The 25,045-nt window shown below is 37.4% G+C and overlaps 1 protein-coding gene and 1 long non-coding RNA gene across 4 annotated transcripts; one reads left to right on the top strand and one right to left on the bottom strand.

Moving 5' to 3' along the window:
• The first annotated feature begins 741 nt into the window (after nt 1-741).
• Nucleotides 742-24,630, top strand: arhgef37 (Rho guanine nucleotide exchange factor (GEF) 37). 3 transcript variants are annotated; one of them, XM_084133300.1, is made up of 13 exons: nt 742-1,107; nt 6,136-6,434; nt 7,156-7,285; nt 8,044-8,191; nt 8,344-8,543; nt 8,684-8,814; nt 9,941-10,045; nt 10,341-10,454; nt 12,830-13,147; nt 14,650-14,778; nt 18,135-18,330; nt 19,358-19,530; nt 21,984-24,630. In XM_084133300.1, exons 2-13 carry the CDS (start codon nt 6,147-6,149, stop codon nt 22,191-22,193), a joined length of 2,142 nt encoding a protein of 713 aa, XP_083989426.1. In that variant the 5' UTR covers nt 742-1,107; nt 6,136-6,146; the 3' UTR covers nt 22,194-24,630. The 3 variants fall into 3 exon arrangements, with proteins under 3 accessions (XP_083989426.1, XP_083989425.1, XP_083989424.1); XM_084133299.1 differs by having other exon boundaries at nt 1,081-1,121; XM_084133298.1 differs by lacking the exon at nt 742-1,107 and adding an exon at nt 4,213-4,352.
• On the bottom strand, nt 20,116-25,045 carry LOC311095013. Its single transcript, XR_014608751.1, has 3 exons — nt 24,121-25,045; nt 22,521-22,601; nt 20,116-22,416 (listed from the first exon to the last, which is right to left on the bottom strand). It is a non-coding gene; the product is annotated as an uncharacterized lncRNA (long non-coding RNA).

The following is a 25,045-nucleotide window of genomic DNA, read 5'->3' as shown; positions in this document are numbered from 1 at the left end:
CATGGTAAATTACAGTAGGCTACATTCATGGTAAATGTTTGTAAGGGTGATTAGGGGATTTAAAGTTTTCTAATTTCGTTCATGCCACAATGTTTCTCCTGCTTTCCTCATCAGACTTGTTGGGAATGTTGAGGCTGTTTCATCCGATTTAATACTAATTAAATCATCGAGTAATTTGTGGTTTGTAACAGAGGTTTCTGTCGAACTGAAACGCTTCCCACTGGTTGTCGCAACGCTGTTTAATAGTGTCCGGGACCGGGAGTAAACGCAACTCCGTGCTGGGCCGTGTTGAAACAACTGGTGAACCAACTGAAAACATCGCTATTTGTTGTTATACTGTACTGACCGAGAAACCGCTTCAGATGATTCGGTGACGGAGCGGTCCGAATGAATCCGAATAGTTTTAGACCGTTATGCAAGCGCGTTTAGAATCGAACCAAAAGAATGATTCATTCACGAATGATTGGTAGCCTATCGCTGGTTCAGTCGACATAAATTCGGGACACATATAATAACTGCTGAAATATTCGCACGTAAAACGTTTCTCAGGTCAATCGGAGCGAGTATCAAACTGAATTAGCCGCACCGTCAGGAAAAGAGGAGGGAGGTTGGTGCCGTCGGGCCGCATGGAGATGATTGGCGGGCCGCCAATTGAATGGCCCTGATATATAGAGTGATCCGTCTAAAATGACAGAGATCAGTAGCTGTACCCCAGGCGTCCACGCGATGTCTCTGTTTCCCAGATAACCTTTACCACAACAACGGTTTGTCTTCTGGTTTACCACTGCGTGGCTACTAACATTTCTAAGAAATCAACGCATCAGATGTCTCTCTGCAGCATTCATCCGATTTAATATGCGAATGAGAAAAACAATGTATGTCATCATGACTAAGCCACTCGCGCGGAATGATCGGAATGCGTGACGCTGGGCCTTGCGCGTGAACCTGTTCCTGAGCGCGAGGACCGTAAGAACAGGTGGCATTCAAAAGCAACATCAGTCAGTCTCGCTTTCGAGGTCGGCTTAAACTTGACAGCGTTGAAGTGCTCGTACTTGCGATGTTTCTGTGTTCTACGTCCGAGGAATCTCCGCTGTAAACACATTACAGGTAAGAACACACAGGTGAGATGCAAACGTGTAATACATGTAATGCTACATTCGAAATTTCAAACATAACATTAAAGGGACAGCTCACTCAAAATGAAACTCCTTCCATTATTTACTCAAGGTCATTTTCCTTCAATCCCGTGTGACTGACTTTCTTACGTGGAAAATTAAGATGACACATAATAACAGTCAGTCACCATTTAATTGTATAGAAAAGGATTTATGAGCTGTTTACTCTTCCACGAGGGTGTTAAAATAGTAGCATAATTTCGATTGTTGAGTGAACTATTTATTTACGATGTTTAATGTGGAATTTTGTATTATGTGACTAAGTGAGGATTGAGTGTATGAGTTTAATTTAATTTTAACTAATTAAATTTATTTGCATTTTTTCTTATTTGTTTTATCACTAAAGGTGTGTTATCACAAAATATAGCCTATGTTAAATTTGTTACCACTAAAGGTGTGTTATCACAAAATATAGCCTATGTTAAATCTATACAGTGTACTTTTCTTATTGTTATGGTAATAAGTAAACTGAGAAAACATACCCACACGAAGGCTGCAGTCTGAGGTTTTGTGCAGTTGACATGACACCTTAAAGGTATAGATCACCCAAAAATGAAAATTCTTTCATTAATTACTCACCATGTCATTCCAAACCTGTCAATGGTGGGACAGAAAGCTCTCAGATTACACTGTAAGACTTTCGTTCACCTTCGAAACACAAATTAAGATCTTTTTGATGAAATCTGAGAGCTTTCTCTCCCACCATTGACCGCAACACAACTGACACTTTGATGTTTCATAAAGGGATAGTAAAACTAATCCATATGAACAGAAACAGAAGCTCAACCGAACCTGCTTGACTCGCAAGATCAACCCTCTTGCAGAAGCTCAAACGTGCTGCTTAAAGGGAGAGTTCACCCAAAAATGAAAATTCTGTCATCATATACTCACCCTCAAGTTGTTTCAAACCTGTAGGAATTTATTTTTTCTGCTGAACACAAAAGAAGATATTTTGAAAAATGTCTGTAACCAAACAGTTGATGTGTCCATTTACTTCCATAGTATTTTTTTTTTCCTACTATGGAAGTAAATGGACACATCAACTGTTTGGTTACAGACATTTTTCAAAATATCTTCTTTTGTGTTCAGCAGAAAAAATAAATTCCTACAGGTTTGAAACAACTTGAGGGTGAGTATATGATGACAGAATTTTCATTTTTGGGTGAACTATCCCTTCAACACGAGAATGAACCTCATTGGTTCTTGCTGAAGCTCAAACGTGCTGCGTAACATGAGAATGAACCTCATTGGTTCTTGCATGTCAAGCAAACATGCTTGAGCTTCCATTTACCACAACTGATGTGTAAGTTGATGAATGTTTACATTTGAATCAAAGCCTAAATTCAATCTTTTCATCAAGATTGTGTCTTTTCAGAAAATTTGGACTAAACCTCTCAAATCATATGGATTAGTTTTACGATCTCTTTATGAACTTTCTGAAGCGTCAAATTCTTAGTTGTGTAGCTGTTAATGGAGGACAGAAAGCTTTCAGATTTCATAAAAAAAATCTTTATTTGTTTTTCTGAAGATGAATGAAAGTCTTACAGGTTTGGAACGACTTGAGGGTAAGTAACAGAATTTTCATTTTTGGGTGAACTAGCCCTTTAGGCCTTGTTAAAAACTAGTTAAAAGGCAGCATGAAACGAAAGTTGTGATAGTCTTTTCTTCCCTATTGTGAAATATGAAAGAATGAAACGGCTTCTCGAGCAAGAAAGAATGTAGGGTGGGACTTTTGGGATTTTGTCCCTGGGAATTGATTGGATGCTTGTGGTTTGCTATTGGTCAATCTCATGTGAGTCACAGGATATCCCGCCCTCACACCAGTAAACAGAGAAGAAGAGATGTAGAAAGCAAAAGGGAGGGGAAGCTATTTTGATTAAAGATTTTGAGAACACATGAATTTAAATCAATTATAATATCCTGCAATCCATAAAAAAATAGGAAATGTCAATTTTGATTTCCTGGTGACTCTAAACAAAGTTGTCTTGGCTAATACTTATGGTATATGTATATACATTTATTATGAGTACAAACCTCATATTAATTGAGAAATTACTTTAAATTTGGCACATGTGTCCATCCATTTGTATCTAAAGTGATTTGTAGTGTGTTTAAGGTATAGATTTTAAAGTCTTTTTTATTGAACTGCAAAAAGCTTAAAACAAATGGAGAAAAAAATGTTCTTATACAATTCAATACTGCAAAATACATCAGTATTTTTTTCTCATTATTAATTACATTAACAGCATAACAATGTGAAGACAAGTTTGCTTGAAAAATTGTGTCTTATGGTGCGGTCAGATTTACCATTGTTCATCAAATTTTCATATTTCAATAGGAATCTACGCGATTAAGAATTTCGAAAAAAGGTGAAATATTTCCGCACACAGATTTCGCACTAGGTTCAGGTTGGTCATGCGGATTTGCCTCTTTGGCGAACAGAAAACAGTTTGGTTTGAAAGTGACTTTTATATGGTCTATACATTATTGACAATATAACAATGGACCTTTTTTTTGCCCATGAGATTTTGCTGATGTGAAATTTTGCCCCCCCCCCCCCCCCCCAAAATCCTAAAATTCAGTTTATTTCAAGGTCTAAGCGAGTAAAAAAAAATATCCTAGATTTTCAAACTTGCATAAGTGTTATGATCTCAATTTGTGCAAATTTTAACTTAAAATCTTAATGTAAAACCACTTTGTGTCCATTTACATCATGAAGAATATGTCTAAGATAGTTGGCTTAATGGCTTTTGGTTTTTAACAGCTCTGACCTCTGACTCACTCAAGTTGGTGTGTTCTTTCCTGGCCACATGGGGCTTTTGTTTACTGCATTTGCTGCACAGCTGAGTGTGTTGCACACCAGTTCTTGAACTCCTGCCATCCAATCAGCTTCATCCTGTGCAGGCGTCACTTCCTTCCCAATGGATACTGCAGTCAATCTGTGTATTCATTAAAGTGTGTGTCCTATCCGGGATCCCCACTGCTAAAATCCCACCTCCCAGCTGACCCACCCATCCCCCCTTCCCTCACACACCCGTGCCACATGAGGCCCTGCAGTGTGACTCAGTGGACAAACTTACACAGGTCTGAGAGTCTGGCCTGGGCTTTCCCCAGCTGCACACCTCATTTTTTCCAGCGCAAGACACTCCAAGGGTTCGTTTTTCCCATTCTGTAAAGGTAATTATGCATTTGGTTATTTTTTTGGGATTGTTCTTGTAGTAAACCTGTCATTTCTTTAGTCCTTAAGAACGGGTTTGCCATACTGCAGTGCACCACTGTTAAAGCTCTTAGTGAGCGAGCGTAAGCTCTGCGCTACTTGCTGAGTTTGTGGTTTTCGCTTTGAGTGTGCTTGTCTTGAGCACTTGTTACAAGTGTGTTGTTTCCTTATTAATGGCTACGGATGTGGTGAAATTTGTGCTTACGGTTTTTGTTTGTGTATAGATGTGCTTGCATATTTTTCTATGTGCTTGTGGGTGTAGCTGGAATTGTAACCGAGGTGTTGATGGTCTATGAACCTTTAATTATCTTCAGTGACTGCGCAAATATCATAAAAGTTTGCTTAGTCAGACTTTGTCCTCAGTTGTTTTGAGTTTGTTTCTTTTTTGGATATATACATGTACGTTTTATTACAATTGCAATCAAAAGCTGTCTTTGATAGCATCATCCGTGGAGAGACACATGGTGTTTTACCCCCTCTGGGTAGGTGACAATACAGAGCACTCAGCCCTTTATGGGTGGTCCTTATAGTGTGATGGCCGAGTCTGGTTTATGTGTGTAATAGTCTTGATTGATGGTCAGCTTTAACATAATTGTGATGAATGAGCTTAAAAGGGAAGTTCATGCAGTTCATACAATCCAAGATCAGCATTCTTTTAAGGGGCGTTTACACACTGACAACTAATTGCAGCTAGAAAGCAATTGGAAGTCATTATTTTTTAGTGAGATTTGGCTATTTGAGTTCAAATTATTCAAATGCACAGTGAGTGCAAGTAAGTATGTTTACATGTGTTACTACCTACAGTGGGTTTTAGCCTAATCAAGCGATTGTTAACTAAAATTATTTAAAATTTGTTAAAAGTAGAGCTGCGCAATGTATCAAAATATTGCAAATGTCCATATCGCGATATGTATATCATAACGGCTTGCAATAACTGGTGTCATGAACAAAATCCCTCACTTGACTGAATAACTTTTGTAGATTTAATAAGAATCAGTATGTATTTAATTCATACAGTGAAGACTAAGCAGTGTTTTATTTTTACATTTGATTATTCAGTTTCTGAATAAAAACCCCCGTTTCATATGATGTTAAAATGACACTTACTACTTATGCTAGAATAAAACTGCTGTACACTTTCAAAAGTTGTAGGGATGCTTTCTACTGACAAAAATAATGTGAAACATGTATGTAGGTTATATAATTTTAAATATAATTAAAAAATTGTACACACTTTAAGCTGTATCGCATATCGAATATCGCATTATTTAATGAGTTATCGCATATCGCGTTTTTATTCAGTATCGTGCATCCCTATTTGAAAGTTCTTGGTAATTAAAATGAAGTTGAAATAAAATATAAATATTACATGAAAAACTTTATTTCAGTTAGTTGCCAGGGCAAAATGGCTAATTTTGTACTATAATTAAATAAAAATAAAGCAGAATAAACTTAATAAAATGGCAAAACACATAACAGAATTACTAAAAATGTATTAAACGAAAGCTGAAAGTTACTTCAGAATATTAATATAAACTGTAACAGTGTATAAAAATACTAAAATAACACTGAATCAAGCTACAGTCTTTATTTTACTGTCCAAGTACACAACACAGTTTCTAATTGAATATCTTAAGGGTTATATATAAATATTGTGCATTACCATTGGACAGGTAAACCGTGCTACGTATTAAGTTCTTTAGAAATGTAAAAGCTGTTAAACCACCTCTATATGCATTTTAGGCATTCCTGCTATGGCGAATTCGCTGAAGGCAAATGTAAGATTGATGGCAAAGGACGAGGTCATAGAGGAGAAGGAAGGAACTAAAGAAATGAATGACACCCTGGAAGAGCTTGCAGAAGAGGAAGAGAATGAAGAAGAGAGAAAGGCACGGGCCGCAACAGAGGAGACAGCAGCCAGAGAGAGGGACGCTCACAGGCAGCTCATGTCTATAGATGAGCTGGTGCAGACTGAGAGGAACTACCTGAAACATATGCAGCTCTGTACAGTCACCATCAACAGCAACCTGCAGAAACTCCAGGTACACAAGTTCTCTTGTAGTCACTTTCACTCATTGAATATCTGTTAAGGTGCCACACATCTGTTATTTACAAGACCAACTGCCTTCTGTGTTGTATATGTATTGCTTCCACCACCACTGAAATACCATTGATGCACTCTATCATTCCTATATAAACATATTGACAATCTAATCAGATAATACAACAATTAGCCTCTAAACTCTACTTTAAGTAAATGTGTTCTTTCATTAGTTACAGGCCAACATACTACTTCTATAAAAACAAGAACTTATGACATGATCAAAAACCAAGCAAACATAAACAAACAATATACAAAGAAAAAAATAGAGCCTCAAAACGATGGTGAATGACATTAAAGAATGGCTTTTTTATTGAAAAAAATAAAATAAAAAAATTCTTAAAATTGAATATATTAAAATTTTAGAGTAAATATATAAATGTAAGTAGTCTAAATACAAAACACAACAAATTTACATAACAATGTAATATTAAAGAAATCAGGTAAATAAAAAATAATAATGACATCATATAATAAGAATAATCAATCGAATTGGATAATACTTATATTAATATTTGATTCAAACCAGGAGGGAATGGGCTATAAAGCAGAAATGGCTCATAATTGGGACTAAATGATTTTGCTTCTCTCATATTTGAAATGTATAACCATTGTAGGTAAACAAGCTTTAATAATATCATATATTATCGGGTCCCTTGCAGCCTCCTCCACCGAACCTAGAGAACATGTTCCAGCACATTGATGAAGTGATGGATGTTTCCAGCAGACTCCTGAGCCTCCTGGACCAGGCACAGATATCTCACAGCGACCCGAAATACTTGCAAACTCTCTGTGAGTACAGCCGGACAGACTGGAATTTCCAGTTCACTTTCGATTTGCTCAGTTCTTTCAGTCATGCTGTCTGTGTGTCATGCCCACATGCGGATTAACATATTTTTTTCCTTGAGCTCATGGTTGAAGAATCCAGAACTTGAATGTCAAGATGAGCATAATGATGTTTGAGGTTTAGAATGTTATGTGTAAATTCCTTCTGTTTGGATCTCTCTTATGCTGACTAAGGCTACATTTATTTGATCAAAAAGGCAGTAAAAACAGTAATATTGTGAAATATTATTTCATTGAAAAATAACTTTTCTGTTTTAATATATTTTAGAATTTTATTTTTTCTTTATAATGGCAAAGCTGATTTTTTTGTCATCATTACGCCAGTCTTCAGTGTCACATGATCCTTCAGAAATCATTCTAATATGCTGATTTGCTGCTCAAGAAGCATTTCTTATCATCATTGTTAAAGACATTGCTGCTTGATATTTTTGTGGAAACCATGAGACTTTTTTCAAGATTTTTTGATGAACAAAGTTCAAAATAATTTTTTTTTTTAAATGGAAATCTTTTGAAACATTATAAATGTCTTTTCTGTCACTTTTGATCAATTTAATGCATCCTCTCTTTAAAAAGAAAAAATCATTCTCACCCCAAACTTTTGAACGGTAGTGTACTGTATGTTGTATGGAAAAGATGTAAATCTTGTTTTATATTATAAAAATGTATATTTTTTTATTATTAAAGTATCTTATTCTTTCTCTCAGGTGACTCTTTCCTTAGTCTGTCTCAAGATATAGAGATGGCCTATAAGGAGTATCTTGCCAACTACAACAACATCACTGCTCTAGAGAACAGCTACAAACAGAAAGAGGCCCTGTGGTTAGAAATGATCCGAATCATCAAGTCATCTGCGTAAGTTCATAAACAACAACCATGTTGTGTTGTGTTGAGGTTGTGTATGTCTCGAACAACTCCTTGAGAGCACAATGACTTCCTAGACAAATACACCAGTGTATTACACAACATTCCTTCCATTTTTGACCCCTGATCCCGTCTGTCTTCAGTCCTGATGTGAATGCGTCCACTCTGAGTTTCTTCCTGGTGATGCCGGTTCAGAGAATCGCCCGTTACCCCCTGCTGCTCCAGACCATCCAGAAACACACAGACCCCCAACACCCAGCCTACCTCATCCTGGAGCACACCGCTCACACTGCGGTCCAGATCAACTGCAGGATCAATGAATACAAACGCTTCCGTGAAGTGGGTGAGAACATTCATGCAATTTAGGCAGCAAAGCTTACCGAAGCAAAGTATGCAAATCCATGGTTAATAATAGCATGAAAACATGAATGAAATGCTTGAGGTTTGATTTGCTTGATTATTCTCATTCTTTGACTGTCACAGCTGACAAGTACAAGAAGACAGAAAACCTGACCATCAAGGACAAGATCAATCGACTCAGTGGCCACAGCATTGCCAAGAAGACGGCCCGGTTTAGCCAGTACATAAAGCACGAGACAGGAATGGTGCCAAAGGTAACTGACAAACAGTTAGGGTTGGGTATCGTTTGGGTTTTTTCCGATACCGGTGCCAAATTCGATACTTTTAAAAATAGAGCCTCAAAACGATGGTGAATGACATTAAAGAATGGCTTTTTTATTGAAAAAAATAAAATAAAAAAATTCTTAAAATTGAATATATTAAAATTTTAGAGTAAATATATAAATGTAAGTAGTCTAAATACAAAACACAACAAATTTACATAACAAATTCACAATAAAACCTAAGCCACCTAACCCAAATACAATAATTTAACACAAAATAACACTACAGTACTAATAACAGCAAAGTAGTCTGTATTTGGTATGCTACAAACCAGCTTTAGATTTCAGCAATTCTTTTCACAATTTTTTGCCTTCTCTGGCCAAATACGACACCTCTCCTGACTTATTGCATGTCCTGCACAATGAGGATTAAAGTGGCTGGTGAAGTGTGAGAAGAACAGTAAATTTTATAGTTACCTACACAATGTGTAGCCTATCTAAACACGTCATCAATTTATAATTGAAACGATTGTTATTGCCGCTTCCGTAGACATCAGTGTGTATTTTATAAATAAACCTTATGTGGTTGAAAACACTGAATAGTTGTGATATAATATGACAGCGCTGAGAGCGTCTGTCTCTGGCTCAGCGCCAGCCAACACGCGAACACAAATTTGAATTTAGAAGTTGATGTTCACGCGATCTGAACATTCTAATCCCACCGGTGTGAACGATCAAATGCGTCAAAGGGTTAACTAGCGATCACATGCGGTGATGATGCTTCTTATGTCCGTTTCGGAGAACCAGAGGGCAAATATTTCAACCGACAGCTGAGGCATTTAAGTTGCGCCGAAATGAGGCACTGAAATCTGCATTTTAATTCGGCCTGGTTACATACGGTTACTTAGTTACCGGTTCCATATCGGTGCCCGGTTTCGGTACCCAACCCTACGATACTACACTGAAGAGCAATGCTTGGTGTAAACAAAGGAACAGAAATGTTTGGCATGTTGAAAGAACCACATTGTTTCCATATAGCATCAGACACCATTGCCACATAAGATGACTTTTTACAAATAATTCTTAAATGATGATTTGTAAATCAATCCCATCATAGGTAAAGGATGAAGAATATGATGCTCTTGCTGGCTTCTTCTTTGTCCTGGAGAGGGGCGTCTCAGAGCTTCATGATAACATGGAGGCTTATCTCCACCATCTACAGGTTTGCTTTTACTGTTCTTTCTCTTAATGGCTATAGTTACAAATTAACTTAAAGATTTGATCTTCTCATTTGTTTTGGTGTTCCCTCAATGTGAAGCAAGTACGCCCATGGATCAGACTCTTCAACATTTTCCATTGTTATTCCAGCTGGTGAATGAAAGGAAAATAATGTGTGAGGGTTGATCCCAGGGCAGATGGAAGGGGTTTCTGAAAATTGTGAAGTTGAGATTATGGCTGTGCGCTTGGAGTGTTTGTAAAGATTTATTTAACCATCTGAGCTCTGTTTCTGTGTACAGCGGTTCCTCAGCTGCAGACCAGAGGAAGCTGATCTTGATCTGGAAGGGGAGAAAGCTGCCTTGTTCTCTAAAGAAATCACAGTAGCACTCAGACAGTGGATTTACCCCTCATATGTAAGACCTTAAGGAGATTACAGTTCACACCCTTCAGAGACATTCTGAGAGATTTAGTTCTTGTGAATCTTTCAAACTAAGTTGTGTTTTTTGGGAGGGAAACTTAAAATCCTTAATGTACATCTTCAAGCTTTACAGCTTCTCTTGCGTTTTAATTTAATTGAGTATAAGTCATTTTATTTGGCATGAATGAAACAAGGATGTGAATGGACAGAATGACTGTTCAATATGGTGTACTGTTCCTAAAAAAATTAAGTCATGTTCATTTTTTTTCTTGGAGATGACTGAGCAATCAACATCCAGGTGCATGAGCTTAACACATATATTAATTTACACATATTGGAGTGGTAAAGGGATGATGTAATTTTGTAGGCAAACCGGATATAAGCATCACAATAGGCCAAAGGATTTTCCCATTGACTTTTGGATAATTGCAGAAAATAAGCTCTGTGACCAACCAACATGTTTTGTTTAAGATAATTTTCACAAATAACATGTTATGAATTTCAAGTTCCAAAATCCAAAAGAGGGATATCTTGCATTCTGAATGTCACAGAGGCATTGGAGTTGGTTTATATCATTCATAGTGACAAGAAGCCTTTGCAGTTTCATTATTGGCAGCTGCCAAGCAACTCCATAGCAACCAAACAGAGTACCCTAGCAAACGTTTAGCAAAACGTATATCTCTGCATCAAAACATCGTATAGAGATGGGGCTTGGCTCTTTTGACTAAATCATGGTAAACTATGGTAAATCATGCTAGAATCATAGTAAATCATACTAGAACATGGTAAATCATGGTACACTATAGTAAATCATGGGAAACTATGGTAAATCGTAGTAAATCATGGTAAACTATGGTAAATCATAGTAAACTATGGTAAATCATGCTAGAATCATACTTGAACATGGTAAATCATGGTATACTATAGTAAATCATGGTAAACTATGGTAAATCATGGTAAACCATGCTAGCAACGTGGTAAAAACATGCTAGCATCATGCTAGCAACATGATAATCATGCTTGCAAATTGCTGTTCATGCTAACATGATGCTAGCATGATGCTAATTTTGTTATCATCTTGCTAAAAACTAGCTAACAGCACCCTAGCAACCGAGTGGCGAGTTTTGCCACTGCAAGCACCACTCACATTTTCTTCAGGAAATGTACATTCTAGTTTAAGTTAAAATACACCGGTTTTCCAAGACAACAACAAACAAAACAAGACTGTAAAAACGGAATAGTGAGTAGATGAGTTTACCTGTTCAGCGTGAGAGCGCAATCCCATAAAATCGCCAATGGGAGTGGAAAGTTCTGCCTGTGATCTACTGACGACACGCAAATTAAAGAACACAGACAGCCATTTCCATAATGACCAACACAATCTACCAAGAGCAGTGCAAATTAGTGTCTGGTTTAAGACATGTTTTTTTGTGAGTTAAATAAATATTGCGCAAACACCAGTAAATTGGCGAGCGCAGGCACAAAAATAACTGTCCACGTCTTTTCAGTGCTAATTTTTCATTGTGTGTCTTTAGTAAATCCTGACAGTAGTTTTTTAACGCCAAAAGAGGGTTTGTGCCGGTGCAAGCTGTTAGTAAATCTGGCCCTTAATGTTACCGACAACCTCTGTAGTCCCATTTAGCCACTTGTTAGCAACCGCCTTTTTCAAGACACATGAGCACATTTTTAAAAAATCATAAAGGGGGATTACTGATGTATTTTATGTTGTAAGATAAAACCTCAAAATATCTTGAGTTTGTGTGAACTACAGACCTTATTTCAGGCATTTAACAAAAAAAAGTACTTTAGAACAATTGAATGGTAAGTAATATGTTAACTCGTTTCCAGGTTTTTAGTACTCATTCCTGCAGCTCTCTGTTACACACTGTACCTCTATCCCTCACTGCCTCATTTTTGTACATGTCAAATCAAATATGGCATCTTTTACTAAAGTCTGGATCACCAACATTTGTCATGACACCGTGTTTCTTCTCTGTGGTGCCTCTATTCGCCACTTTAGTTTTCTCCATTCATCAATGTCTAACCCTGCTAGAACCAATACAGCTGCAAAAACACCATGTATCATGTTGGGATACAAATTGTGCCAAGATCTTTTAACTGTTCACCAGCCATTGAAATTATGGTTGAAATGGTCACACACAGCACCCTTTTTAGCAGAATGCTTCTTATTTGAGAGGAAGACAGTGGTTTATGCATTAAAGTGACGTGTAAAAAAAATAAAATAAAATTATATCATCGATCGGTTGTTGGTTATTGATTAAATTAACCATGAACATTTCTTGTACTGTATCTTGCCTCCTGAACTTAATTTGTACATCTATTTTCCTCCACTTTTGCTGCTACTTACAGGAGAGTCGTTTGAAGACACTAGTCTTTAAGCCCTTGAGCTCACTGCAAGAGCTGATGGCAGGACCACGAAACCTCATCCGCAAACGTCAAGACAAGCTCCTGGACTATGAGCTGATCGAGGAGAAGAGTAACCTGAGTTTTGAGGAGCAAGCTATAGCTAACACCTACAAGACCATCAACACTCTGCTGCTGACCGAGCTGCCGCAGTTCAACGGGAAAGCCCTTCAGCTCCTGTGGGCCATGCTAGAGGCCTTCAGCTGCCTGCAGAGAGACCTGGCGGCGGATATGGAGCAGCTCGCCACCAGCTTTACCCATCAGGTACTTTTTACAGGAAAAGATAAAAATACTCAGGTTTTATTAAAGGCTGAGGACAAAATACAGTGAGCTTTAGTTCACACTTATAGTTTGGTTCTCGTGGTTCTTTTGTTTCGGACCAAAGACCAAATGATACATTTAGTCCTGGTTCACTTTGCATTCACACTGTCATTTTTAACACTGAATCTAAAATCGTACATTTTGGAACTTCCCGAACATCCAAAACAATGTTGCCTGCTGGGCTAAATGCGGTATTTTTACCAGCTGAGAACTCGTTAAGATCTTATGAAATGTGTAAAGGGGTCAAAACAGCGCCAGGAATTCCTTCACACACACAAACAAAGATCTGCTGCAAGGACAGGGCGTTTCTGACACCTGTACCAAACTATAGTGGACAACATAGCTCCTATGATGAGAAAAACTATGATCAGAAACGCATCTCCTCGCAGCAGATCTCCGTTTGTGATGGAGGGATTATTTTATAAGCTCTTCACGAGTTCTCAGCTCCATCATATACCATCATATGTATGCACATACACTCTCAGAACAAAAGGTACAAAAGCTGTCACTGGGACGCTACCCTTTAAAAGGTTATAATATGTACCGTACCTTTGAGGTACCAACATGCACTCTTTATGTACAAAGGTGTACCTTTTGAAAACGTACCGCCCCAGTGACAGCTTTTGAACCTTTATTTCTAAGAGTGAACAGCAAGTGCATTTGGAACAACACACAGCATTGTTTTGGATGTTTGACAAGTTCCGTTGCAAAATATACGTCTTTTTTGTTGTTTTGTTTCTTTAGGTTAGGTGTTAAAAATGTCAGTGTGAACGCCAAGCGAACCAGTACTAAATGTGTCATTTTCTTTTTTAGTCTGGACCAAAATAACCTAGAGAACCAAACTAGAAGTGTGAACACACCCTAAATCAAACCAAACCTGAACACACCCTTTAATTTCTACAGTGCCTAATTCCCAGATGAATAAATCTATAAATGAGCTTACTACTTTCAATCAGATCCATCATCCTATATTTATTTTTTTGATCAACCACAAAAACTAAAAAATAACAATATTAAATCAGCATACATTAAATGCAGTACATATACTACCATATACATTTACAAATTAAATAGAAAAAAAAAATTCACATGAAAATATCACAATACAAAAAATCCTAATGGTGCAAAACATTTTATTCATTTTTTTCGTCATGCAAAATATTATATATATACATACATACATATTTTGTATTTATTTTTTTGCTTTTGGAGTAAATTATAACCTGGACATGTTCTTCATAGGTTTCACGAGATTCACCTTCAAAGTCATCTAATTATGTCATCCTCATGATTACACTTGAATACCTATCAATTTCAGGAACTGTTGAACATTCTGTGCAATAATCCACCATCCGACACTGCAAGCATGTGGTTGGAAAAGTGTTATTAAATTTAACTTTTTGCAGGCTGGCAGTGTTTATGAATTGCTCTCTGTCTCCTGGCAGCTCCCACACACTTATTTGGAAGCTGGTGAGTTCTGGAAGTGGGCAGAGACTTCGGTGCTGGAGGGTTCGAGGAGGATGGAGAGCCTGTGTCAGAGTGTTCAAGATGAGCTCAATGCTCCCATTGTGCAGGTCAGTTCCAACACAGAGACGCACTATTGTCTGTTGCCGGGTGGAGACGTCTTCCTACGGGACACTTTGTCCCCTTACTGCAGTTTAACGGTGCCTGTGGACAGTGTTGAATACAACCATAGCTAAATGCAGCCATTCATTCATCTTGATGTAATTTAGACCTCATGTGTTTTACATCAATTCATCCATTAATTTCGAACATACCGTAGTAAAATATGTCATGTCCTGGGGTTACTGAATTACGGGTGGCCCTAAACAGCTGCTTTTTATTTAGTCAAACGCAAATTACAGCAAAAATATACTACCGGTCAAAATGGTAGTGTATTTGACCAAAATGTTGGGGACGGGGTTTGATCATGCCTCAGAACTTGATTGGTTTGTGAAAACCGAGCTATGATATTTATGGGTCAAGATTAATTATCAGAAAAGAAAAGCTGTTTGAGAGGAGATGAATGTTTTTTCCTAATGTTCACTGATGAATCAAGGAAATTAAGACTAGAAGCATTTATTACATTAAATGGAGTCCATTATGATTTCATGTTGTGTAAATATTTTAATATCATCATCTTTTGCCAAGGTAAGCAGAGACTGCACCATTGTCACGTTTCATATTTCATTCTTCTCTGTCTGTGATGTCATGTCATAGGCATTAGACCATCACTACAGCTAATGACACAAACAGATGATATTACCCAGAGTCTCAGCGTTCAGGTTCTAATCAATATCATGTCTGCCACCACTAAGAAATAGGACTGCACGATGTATCGTTTTAGCATCGATATCGCGATGTTGCGCATCCACGATAGTCAGATAGCAGGGTGTGCGATGTCAAGAATAGGCATCGAAGTTAGAATGCCCGTCTTGGTGAATATCCTTATAAACAGTCGGTTATGTGTTATAAACAATTGAGAAAGAAAACGGTTGCATATCATTCATTATATTGGATTCGTGCATTTGTCTTAATATACCCTATAATATACTCGCAGCTGTTTGTTATGAAGGACTAAAAATGACAGAACGAAAAATAAATAAATAAATAAATAAAAGTAGAAATAAATAAATAAATGCAGAAATAATAGTGAAAATAAATACATTTTGGTATTATAAATGGCTATTTCTGTATTTTTACATGTATGTATTTATTTATTTATTTATGCATTTTTATATGTATTTATTTATGTATTTATACATTTATTTATATATTTATGTATTTATATATTTATTTATTTATATATTTATATATGTATTTATTTATTCTTACATTTATTTATTTCTGTATTTTCACATTTCTACATTTATTTATTTCTGTATTTCCACATTTCAACATTTATTTATTTCTGTATTTCCACATTTCTACATTTATTTTTCCCTGCGCATGTATGCTAATTGACCAATGGCTAACCACGCCCCCTCCACTCACTCAGACAAACAGTCAACATTCGGTAACAGGCGCTGTGGCAGCTGTCACAGTAGGAGACATTTCACAGGAGTCAATTGATGATTTTTTGGAGACAGAAAGATTATATATCATCTCGATGTCACCAAAAGGGCTTTAAATATGCATTGGAGGGTTATAATAATAATTTTATAGTTGAGAAGGTCGATAAGCTTCAGCTCCAGAACAAAGATTTACAGTTCACAGTGTAAACGTTATAGTTTGGTGCTATTTCGCTTCAAACGCTCGCTTTATACACGTGTCCTATTCGCTTTGGATTCAAAATGTTCAAGCGTCGAACTAGACGCGGATACGCGCGAATTTGACGCTCTATTCGCGTTTGGTGTGAGCACAGAATAATGAACAGGCTGCGATGTCAAGATTGCATTGCTGGAATGTGTGTGTGTGTTTGTGTGTGTGTGTCAGAGAGCGGGCGCGATCGAACAGTGGAAACATAAAAACATACTCCATTTTGTTCATACAGGACATAATTAAAACTGCAAAGTGTTTAGCCTACTTATATTTGTGTAAAACACAACATTGTGCTTTTGTCAAACTGTAACCTACAACTGTCACCCAACCAAAATCACACACACACGCCGTTTAAAGCCAAAATGACAAGAAAAAACATAAAAACGAATGAAAACCGATAACCGCAATGCATTGCAATGGACGAGGAAGCAATCAGAGAATGTCCGAGTGTATTGGGTTAGCTATGCGTACTGTGATTGGCTCATCGCGTTTGGGGGCGTGGCTTAGCCATTGGTCAATTAGCATACATGCGCAGGGAAAAATAAATGTAGAAATGTGGAAATACAGAAATAAATAAATGTAGAAATGTGGAAATACAGAAATAAATAAATGTGGAAATACAGAAATAAATAAATGTAGGAATAAATAAATGTATAAATAAATACATATATAAATAAATAAATATATAAATACATAAATAAATGTATAAATACATAAATAAATACATATAGAAATGCATAAATAAATAAATAAATACATGTAAAAATACAGAAATAGCCGTTTATATTACCAAAATGTATTTATTTTCACTATTATTTCTGCATTTATTTATTTATTTCTACTTTTATTTATTTATTTATTTATTTTTCGTTCTGTCATTTTTAGTCCTTCATAGTTTGTCACCAATGTTAAACAACACCAATGTCAAACAACAAAATAGAAAGAAAAAATGACGTTTGCTGCTTTAACAAAGATAATTAATTAAATTAATTATATTTAATTTATACAGTGAAGACTATGCTGTGTTATTTTACATTTGATTATTCAATGTCTGACTCTGTACCTGAATACAGTTAGATTTACCTGAAAAAATGAAAGCACTGTTTATTTCATTTATATCTTTGTTCTATTATATTTATCTATGCGTGTAACTTGTTTATTACTTTCTATGCAGATTTACTACATTACAAAATCACCCCAGTCATTCTAGAATGATTCATTCTTTCCTAATAGTGCTATTCAAGTCATCTGGTGAAGTTTTCATATCGCAATATATATTGCAAAATATCTCAATGTAATTTTTTTCCAAATATCATATTAATATAATATTTGGTAGTCTCAGCCCTACCAAAGGAAATCTGTCCTGATAAGTTTCGAGTGAAGGCAGAAGGATCAAACAGAGAGATGGCCTGTAATCTTCAGAAGTACTGCGTGTTTCCTGAAAGGGATCAAAACGTAGATCACTGGTGTAAATCATTGAAGTATCTTCCTCTCATGTTCATTTCCTCTCTCAGTTTCTCAGTTCAAAGTGATCCAGCACTGTAATTACTGCACTTCATGTACGTTTGCATTCTAAATGTAATTTATTCAGCTGCATGCAATATCACGTTAAATCTGATTAGGTACTAAATAAAACATGTTATTCTGTTTCATGTCTGTGACGTCTCAGCCGCCCAGTCCCGCGCATGAGCAGCGTCTCAAGGCTCTGAACGCTAAGCATGGCTCGGAGAAGATCTACCAGCTGACAGGCCCTGTGGTGGGCACCCGTGACCTTGACCTGACCCTCAGTAAGGGAGAGCTGGTAGCTGTCGTCAGTGAGATGGACACGCGAGGAGACCGTCGCCGCTGGCTGGTTGATGCAGGAGGTAAATCTGGCATGTGGAAAACTGAGGAGAATTAGGTTATAGTGTATTTAAAGACAACTGAGCTGGAATCAGTTTAAACCTGAACATGTATTATTGGGTGAACAAGATTGATCCATTTGATTCTCTCATATACTGCATGCTAATGGGCCTAATAACAAATTGGAAAATAGTTATGCAATTGCAAACAAAAGGTCTTTTCTTAAATTAAACTTGCTTTAATGCTCAGAACAACCCCTCTAGCAACATAGATTTCTCGTTCTCTAATGCAATATAAAATCCATCTGATTAAACCGCTTGAAAGCAAAATATAAACCATATGATAATACAAATTACACTTACTTCAATGCAGTGATATTTTCATAACGTGTGGCATCTACAAAATGGAAAGATCAGGTCTAATGACAATAATGTGTAATGTAATAATAGTTAATCTGTTTGAATAAAGTGGTGCTAGAGAACGTAGTCTAAATGTATTTTAAACATTCATATATTGTCTAAAATTGCTTTTCATATCATTTCTGTTGCACTGCTTATTAGTTAATGTTTTGACTTTAGTACGTTCCTTGGACCCAGAGAGGTGAACATAAATCAACCAATCAGATTTTAGGTATCGGTTTACAGTTAATGTCAAGTTCAAGGCTTATAACAAGGGTTGGTGGGTTCTACACTTCTATACTCCTTATTCACCTCTATCATTTCCCTCTCATTTAAAGGGATAAATTATGGGTTAGGTTTAGGGGTAGGAATAGGGTTAGGACTATGTTTTTGGACAGGAATGTTGTTCTGGGATCAACATAGCTTATTTTATGTAAGTGGGTATATGAAAAATATCATATATCCAGTATAGATAGTATTACCAGTGCAACAATTGCTGCTGAAAGCCTTTGGTAATGTTATGACTGACATCTGCTGGTCAAGCACAGTTAAAGCACTCTTTCAAATCAGCTTTCATCAATCTGCAGGATAAAATTATTTAAATATGTGGATTTGAGTGTCTTGATAGGACTTTGTTTTTAATTTTCTTCAGGCCCGAGGGGTTATGTGCCTGCTTCAAAACTGACACGCTACCACCAGATGACCGTTGACCCTCCACAGTCTCCTCATCTGAACGTCGTGCCCACCGGTCCAGGACCCCGAAGACACTCCTACACACCCGGAGCCCAGCCGATCCTAAACAGCGTGACCACGCCCTGTTTTCAGGTGAGTGACACACACAGGCACAGACCTGCGCTTTGACTGACGGGTCATAAGGCCGCCTAGTTACTGGGTCTGATTCATGTGTCAAACAGAACGAGACCTTTGGAGATTGATGGCAGGTTTTCAGTATCTCATGATCATCAATCACACGCTTCCGCATTTGTGAATTCAGTATTGGAAGAACAGAAATGAACTGCCGCTCCTTGTCAGAAGAAGTGATATACTCGATCACGGCCACCTACACAAACACACACACTCGCGGCACACACACGGCACCCACACATACACACTCTGATTCAGTCATCTGCTTGATCTGACAGTCAAATGGTTCCATATCATTGTGGCTTCATGTTTAGGAAAGCATAATGTGGGAGGCAGATTTTGACTGTGGGAGACACACTGCTGTTGTGACTGTAAAAATGTGACATTTTTCTGAACAACCTTCACAGGTTGTTTATCATTGTGACTGTGACAGTGCAGAAATTCTCTTTCAGCTTGTGAGAAAACACGACTGGCTAACATTTACGCCTCCTAGATCAATTATATATCCAGTTTTTGTAGTCTCAAGTGGATTTTTTTTATAATTTTGCGTTTACAAAGCATTGTTTTTCAAGAAAAGAATGTGAAGAGAATGTGAGTTGTTTGCCCATGCAGAACTCGCCACAGTGGTGTTCTGGGTGGCTTTTAGCATATTTATGACGTTGCTTATTGGCAAAAAATAATCTCCCTAGATAGGATTTAGGGCTCTTTTGAATAGATTTTTTTTTTTGTCATTTTATTTTCATTTATTTAGACATTTATGCTATGAATTATAAATATACCATGTATCAAAACTAAAATGAGTTTGTCTATTTTTATTTATTAGTTAGTCATTAAAATATATGGTTACACTTTATTTTAAGGTGTAATTGTTACAGTGTAATTATATATTTAAGTACTGAGTAATATTAAGTAACTGCATGTACTTACAATAGGGTTAGGATTTGGTTGAGGGTTAGTTGCATGTAATTATGCATCATACTGTTATTACTATGGTAAGTACATGTAACGTATGTAACAAGGACACTGTAAAATAAAGTGTTACCAAATATATTAGTCTAGTTTTATGTTAGTCTTTTTAGTTAATGATTTTTTTTTTTAGTGTTTGTTACAAATATCACTTTGTGTAAAGTCGGCATGAAATGAATATCCTCCCTATTTTTTTTAAATTCATGTTATTGATATTAGGATAGATCTGCTGCTGCAACTTTTTCATTCAACTTTTAGGGCTAGAGGTTTGTTCAAATCCCTGGGAGAAGGTGTGATCAATAGTGATGCTAGCCTTAGCTAACACCACTAATGAACATGATTCATAAAGCATTATGGGTGTTAGCCACAGGGGGGAGCACTTCATCTAATTTATCCTTTCAGATTTTCTTTTTTCCACCCAGCTATTTTTATTCTCTTATGAGCTGTAATATCATAAACATCCCACTCTTAACACTTGAACATGTCTCAAGCACATTGTGTAACACTAAATACAACTCAACTTTCAAATCTAAAAAGATGTTGCATATACTCTGCAGAGCACTCAAAAAACACATACATTCTCTAGACAGATTTCTTATTCGGTTTTACTGTTTGTGTGGGTTTTGCCATTGGCTGCGATTACACTTGGCGTTAACATGCGATCACCGTGATCCGATCAAGCAGATCGGATCATAAGCCAATTAGGACACGGTGCGTTTACACCTGTCCTCATCAAGTGGCTTCTGTATCTGGATAACAGATCGGATCTCAGATCAGATCTCGCATTCAAAAAAAAGGATGGCTCTGGTGCAAAGTCGACCTGAAGTGGTGGGTTTTCTTTTAAAAACAGTTTTCAGTCGGGGGGGCGTTTTACAAATCTCGCAAAATGAGGAGGATGAAGAGGCTGCAAGTACTAATAATGGATAGATGGCGTAATGGAAACGGTACAGAGAAACGTATGGGTCCGAGAACGTTGCCAGCTGTGCTGGGAAAAATGCGCGTTCTTTACCGAAAATGAATGGTTCTGCAACTTTCGGGTGCGAAGGCAAACATTTCAGTATATTTGCGATGTACTTCGCACTCGACTGTATCGCAAAACCACACAGCTACGTGCAGCAATTCCTGGAGAGAGGAGGGGGGAATAATGACAGTGGGCGGGGTTTTGTGTGACGTCCACCTGTGAATGCAGACACGATGGCTGGATTGCGTTTACGTTACACTGAGATCCGATCACAATGCGTCCTCGACTACCTCCGAACCTGGACACGTTGATCGGATAACATTCCGATCAGAAGCACTTGTCTTTTCGATGTGTATGTGGACAACATCCGGATACAGGTCGCATGTTAATGCCAAATGTAAGCGCAGCCATTGACTCACAGAACTCACAGAAAATAACTCCTCTTATTACCAATCAGACTGAAACGCTCTCCGTTCTCCATTTGCAGGTGTACGCGGGCTATGACTTCACCGCGAGGAGCAGTCGGGAGATTTCTCTGAGGGCTGGTGAGCCGGTGCGGGTGGTGGAGCCTCACGATAAGCGTGGAAACAAGGAATGGAGTCTGGTGGAGACGCGTGGCCAGAGAGGCTACGTCCCCTCCAACTACCTTGCCGTCCTCCCCTCTGTGATCGCCTCACCCACCTTCCCTTATCGCTAGCTGTGGATAATATCCATGACAAAACATCATCTGCTGCTAGCCAGTATCCAAACACACACAGACCATGAGAAGCACTTTCCCTATAGGGCTCTTCATACGTGAAGGGGGCGGATGGCTGCTGTTTGATGCGTCATTTGACTGGTGTATGTACTGGAGTGGTGCTTGCGCCCTGCTGTGGAGTGGTCGTCCATATACTCGATCTCCGCTTTTCCAAGGGCTGTTACTGTGGGAGATAGTTTTATCCAATGAGAGAAGAGCTGCAGGGGCATGCAGACATGCTGTTGTAGCGCACAGCTACTGGTGGAGTGTGCTGTTTCCTGCACTTACCGCTTGGATCAACACCTCAGCCGTCCGTCGAAATGATGCTTTTGGCTGCCCTGGTACTAACTTGTCTGCTTCACTGTCTTACTATTGAAGAAACGGAGAATATGGATTTTATTTTATGAGTCAAACCTCTTTTGCACTGGTTTACAGCTTACTTGAGATGACTAACATGTAGACTTAAAGACAAGATTTTACGAAATATTCTTACAAAATTATTGCTTTTGCACCATTTTAGTACTTGATGGACCATTTTATTGTATTTAAATGTATACAGTGGATCTAAAAAGTAGTTGGACACTAAGGACACAAATTAATTGTCCTATAAAATAATGCATAGATAACAAAATATCAATCCAACTGATATCATAAAAACACCAAGCAGTACTTTTCAGAACATTTTTAAACAATAGATATATGGTTCAATATTAAGGCAAAAAAGTGTTCGACCAATATATTGCCTATGCCAATAATTGTCATTTTTAAAAATATATTAGCAACAGCTTAAGAGTTTTTCTGTTTGCCTGATAAATGTTGGCAGACTTTTATTTTGACAGTGTTGAGAATGCCTTAGGATCTCCTGTTCTCCAAATTGAATGCGGAAATTAGAATTCTGTTGTCACTGGAAACACATGAACGACAAACTTTTAAGTTCTTCACTTCAAACTATGCTGTGCTATATATAAAATTACCGTCAGCAGGTCTTTATTTGAGAAAATATGATTCCCAGTGGGCACAGATTTGCCAGATTACTGAGTTTACATCTTACGTTTTTTTTTGTGAAAAATACTATAATATGATTACAGAATCAAGAAGTTGCTATCTAAAGTATAAATCTTTTTATTTTGCGGGTTTAAAAAGTTTAAATTAAGTTCGGTCATTTTTTTCATATTGATACATTTTCAAAATACTTACAATTTAGTAAATATTGCATCAAATAAATACAAATTTCATTGCAATATGTGATATTTACTATCTTTACATTAAATTGTATGATATCATATATATCGGATTTATATCAACCATTGGCCTGAAAAAATGGTTGATATAAAAGAGCCCTTCTCTCAAAAAATATCAGCATTGCTATCAACCATTAAAAAAATCTATATCAGTCGACCACTCAAAAAAGGATAGCACTTTATTTTACAGTCCTGTTCCCCATGTACATACTATGTACTTATTATAGTAATTGTATTAACTGGTTAATAACTAGGTACTAACCCTGCCCTTACCCCTAAACCTAACCTTAACCCATGTAGTTACCTTATATTACCTAGTACTTTCCTAGGTAAGTACACTGTAAGTACACATAAGTGCAAGTACTATAAAAAGTGTAGTGATACTTTCTAGTTGTCAAACATTAGTAATTAATAGTTACTGTGATGAAATACACATGATTATGATTTGTTTGCATGTGCTGGTTGGATTGATATTTATTTATTAATGCAATGACATTCATACATTTTTAATTGCGTCTTAAATGTCCAAATACTCTTTGGAGCCACTGGGTGGTGGATGTCAAAGACACTGTAATGATGTTGAAACGTTAAGCTATTCGTATTGCTTGCATGCAAATTCAGAACTGCATTGTTCTTGTGTTGCTTACTTCATAACCTCTGTGATGAAGGACTTATTGAAAGATTCAAACGTGCAGAGGATCTGCTGCAGTGTCTGTCATAAACAACTGTCTGCCTGCAGTTGCATCTGCTGTCCACTAGAGGCACCAGAGCATCCTCTGTGAAGACTCCTTTTGAAGTTACCTTTACTCAGTGTTGGATTAATCCCCCAAACAGAATCATGTATTATTCATCTGATCTTCACAATCGCCTTAACAGGGATCCATCTCCCAGCTGCTTTCCTCCTGGTGATACTACCCCCTGAATATTGCATCATCTGTACATATGACTTTGAAGAGATATTTATTTATTATTCCTCATGTCCACTCTGATTCAGTCTTGAATTAAGCCTTCAGAACTGTTGAAATTCCGTCTCATATCTTCACGTGTCTGCTGTTATTTTGAGAAGCTGTACAGCGAGCAGCTTTGGCTGAAATCTTCTGCCTGACCTCGGAATGCTCTATTTGTGACCAGCAGATTAAAACACTGACGTGAACAAGGCTGAGTGTTTCTGTCTACTGCAGAGGTTTCTTTTAGAGATGTGCATTGGGTTGGAGGCTGCTTTTAGCCCAAGTGCAGCTATTCCTGTGAGAATGTGCAAATGTCACCACGGCAGGGCTGATGATGACTGTGTTTTGTCGTGCTGCAGGCAGAGTAGACACACTGCGGTTCGTTGTCCGAAGAGTGCACCGCCTGTCAATCTCTCCTCCGTTAAGAGCTGCTTGTCAGCTAAGCTTTGATCCTCTGAACCCCTAAAGCTACTGCTTCCTCTATGCGACAGAACTCAAAGCTCTATAAATACATTTCTCTATTCAATGGTCTAAAAATAGCCGCTTGTCGGCAGGATCCCTCTATGGCGCTGCATATATCCCTATCCCTTTTTGGAACTGCAGCTGCTGTTCCTCTTCCTCCTCT

Source organism: Abramis brama (genome assembly GCF_963993115.1).
Source record: "Abramis brama genome assembly, chromosome: 13".
Taxonomy (NCBI): Eukaryota; Metazoa; Chordata; class Actinopteri; order Cypriniformes; family Leuciscidae; genus Abramis; species Abramis brama.
Note: the sequence above shows the minus strand (reverse complement) of the source record. Positions and strands in the feature narration are given on the sequence as shown.

Coding starts and splice junctions, on each gene's coding strand:
- arhgef37 (XM_084133300.1), top strand. CDS start 6,147: ATGGCGAATTCGCTGAAGGCAAATGTAAGATTGATGGCAAAGGACGAG. Junction 8,192..8,343: donor CGAATCATCAAGTCATCTGC/GTAAGTTCATAA, acceptor GTCTGTCTTCAG/TCCTGATGTGAATGCGTCCA. Junction 18,331..19,357: donor CTGGCTGGTTGATGCAGGAG/GTAAATCTGGCA, acceptor AATTTTCTTCAG/GCCCGAGGGGTTATGTGCCT.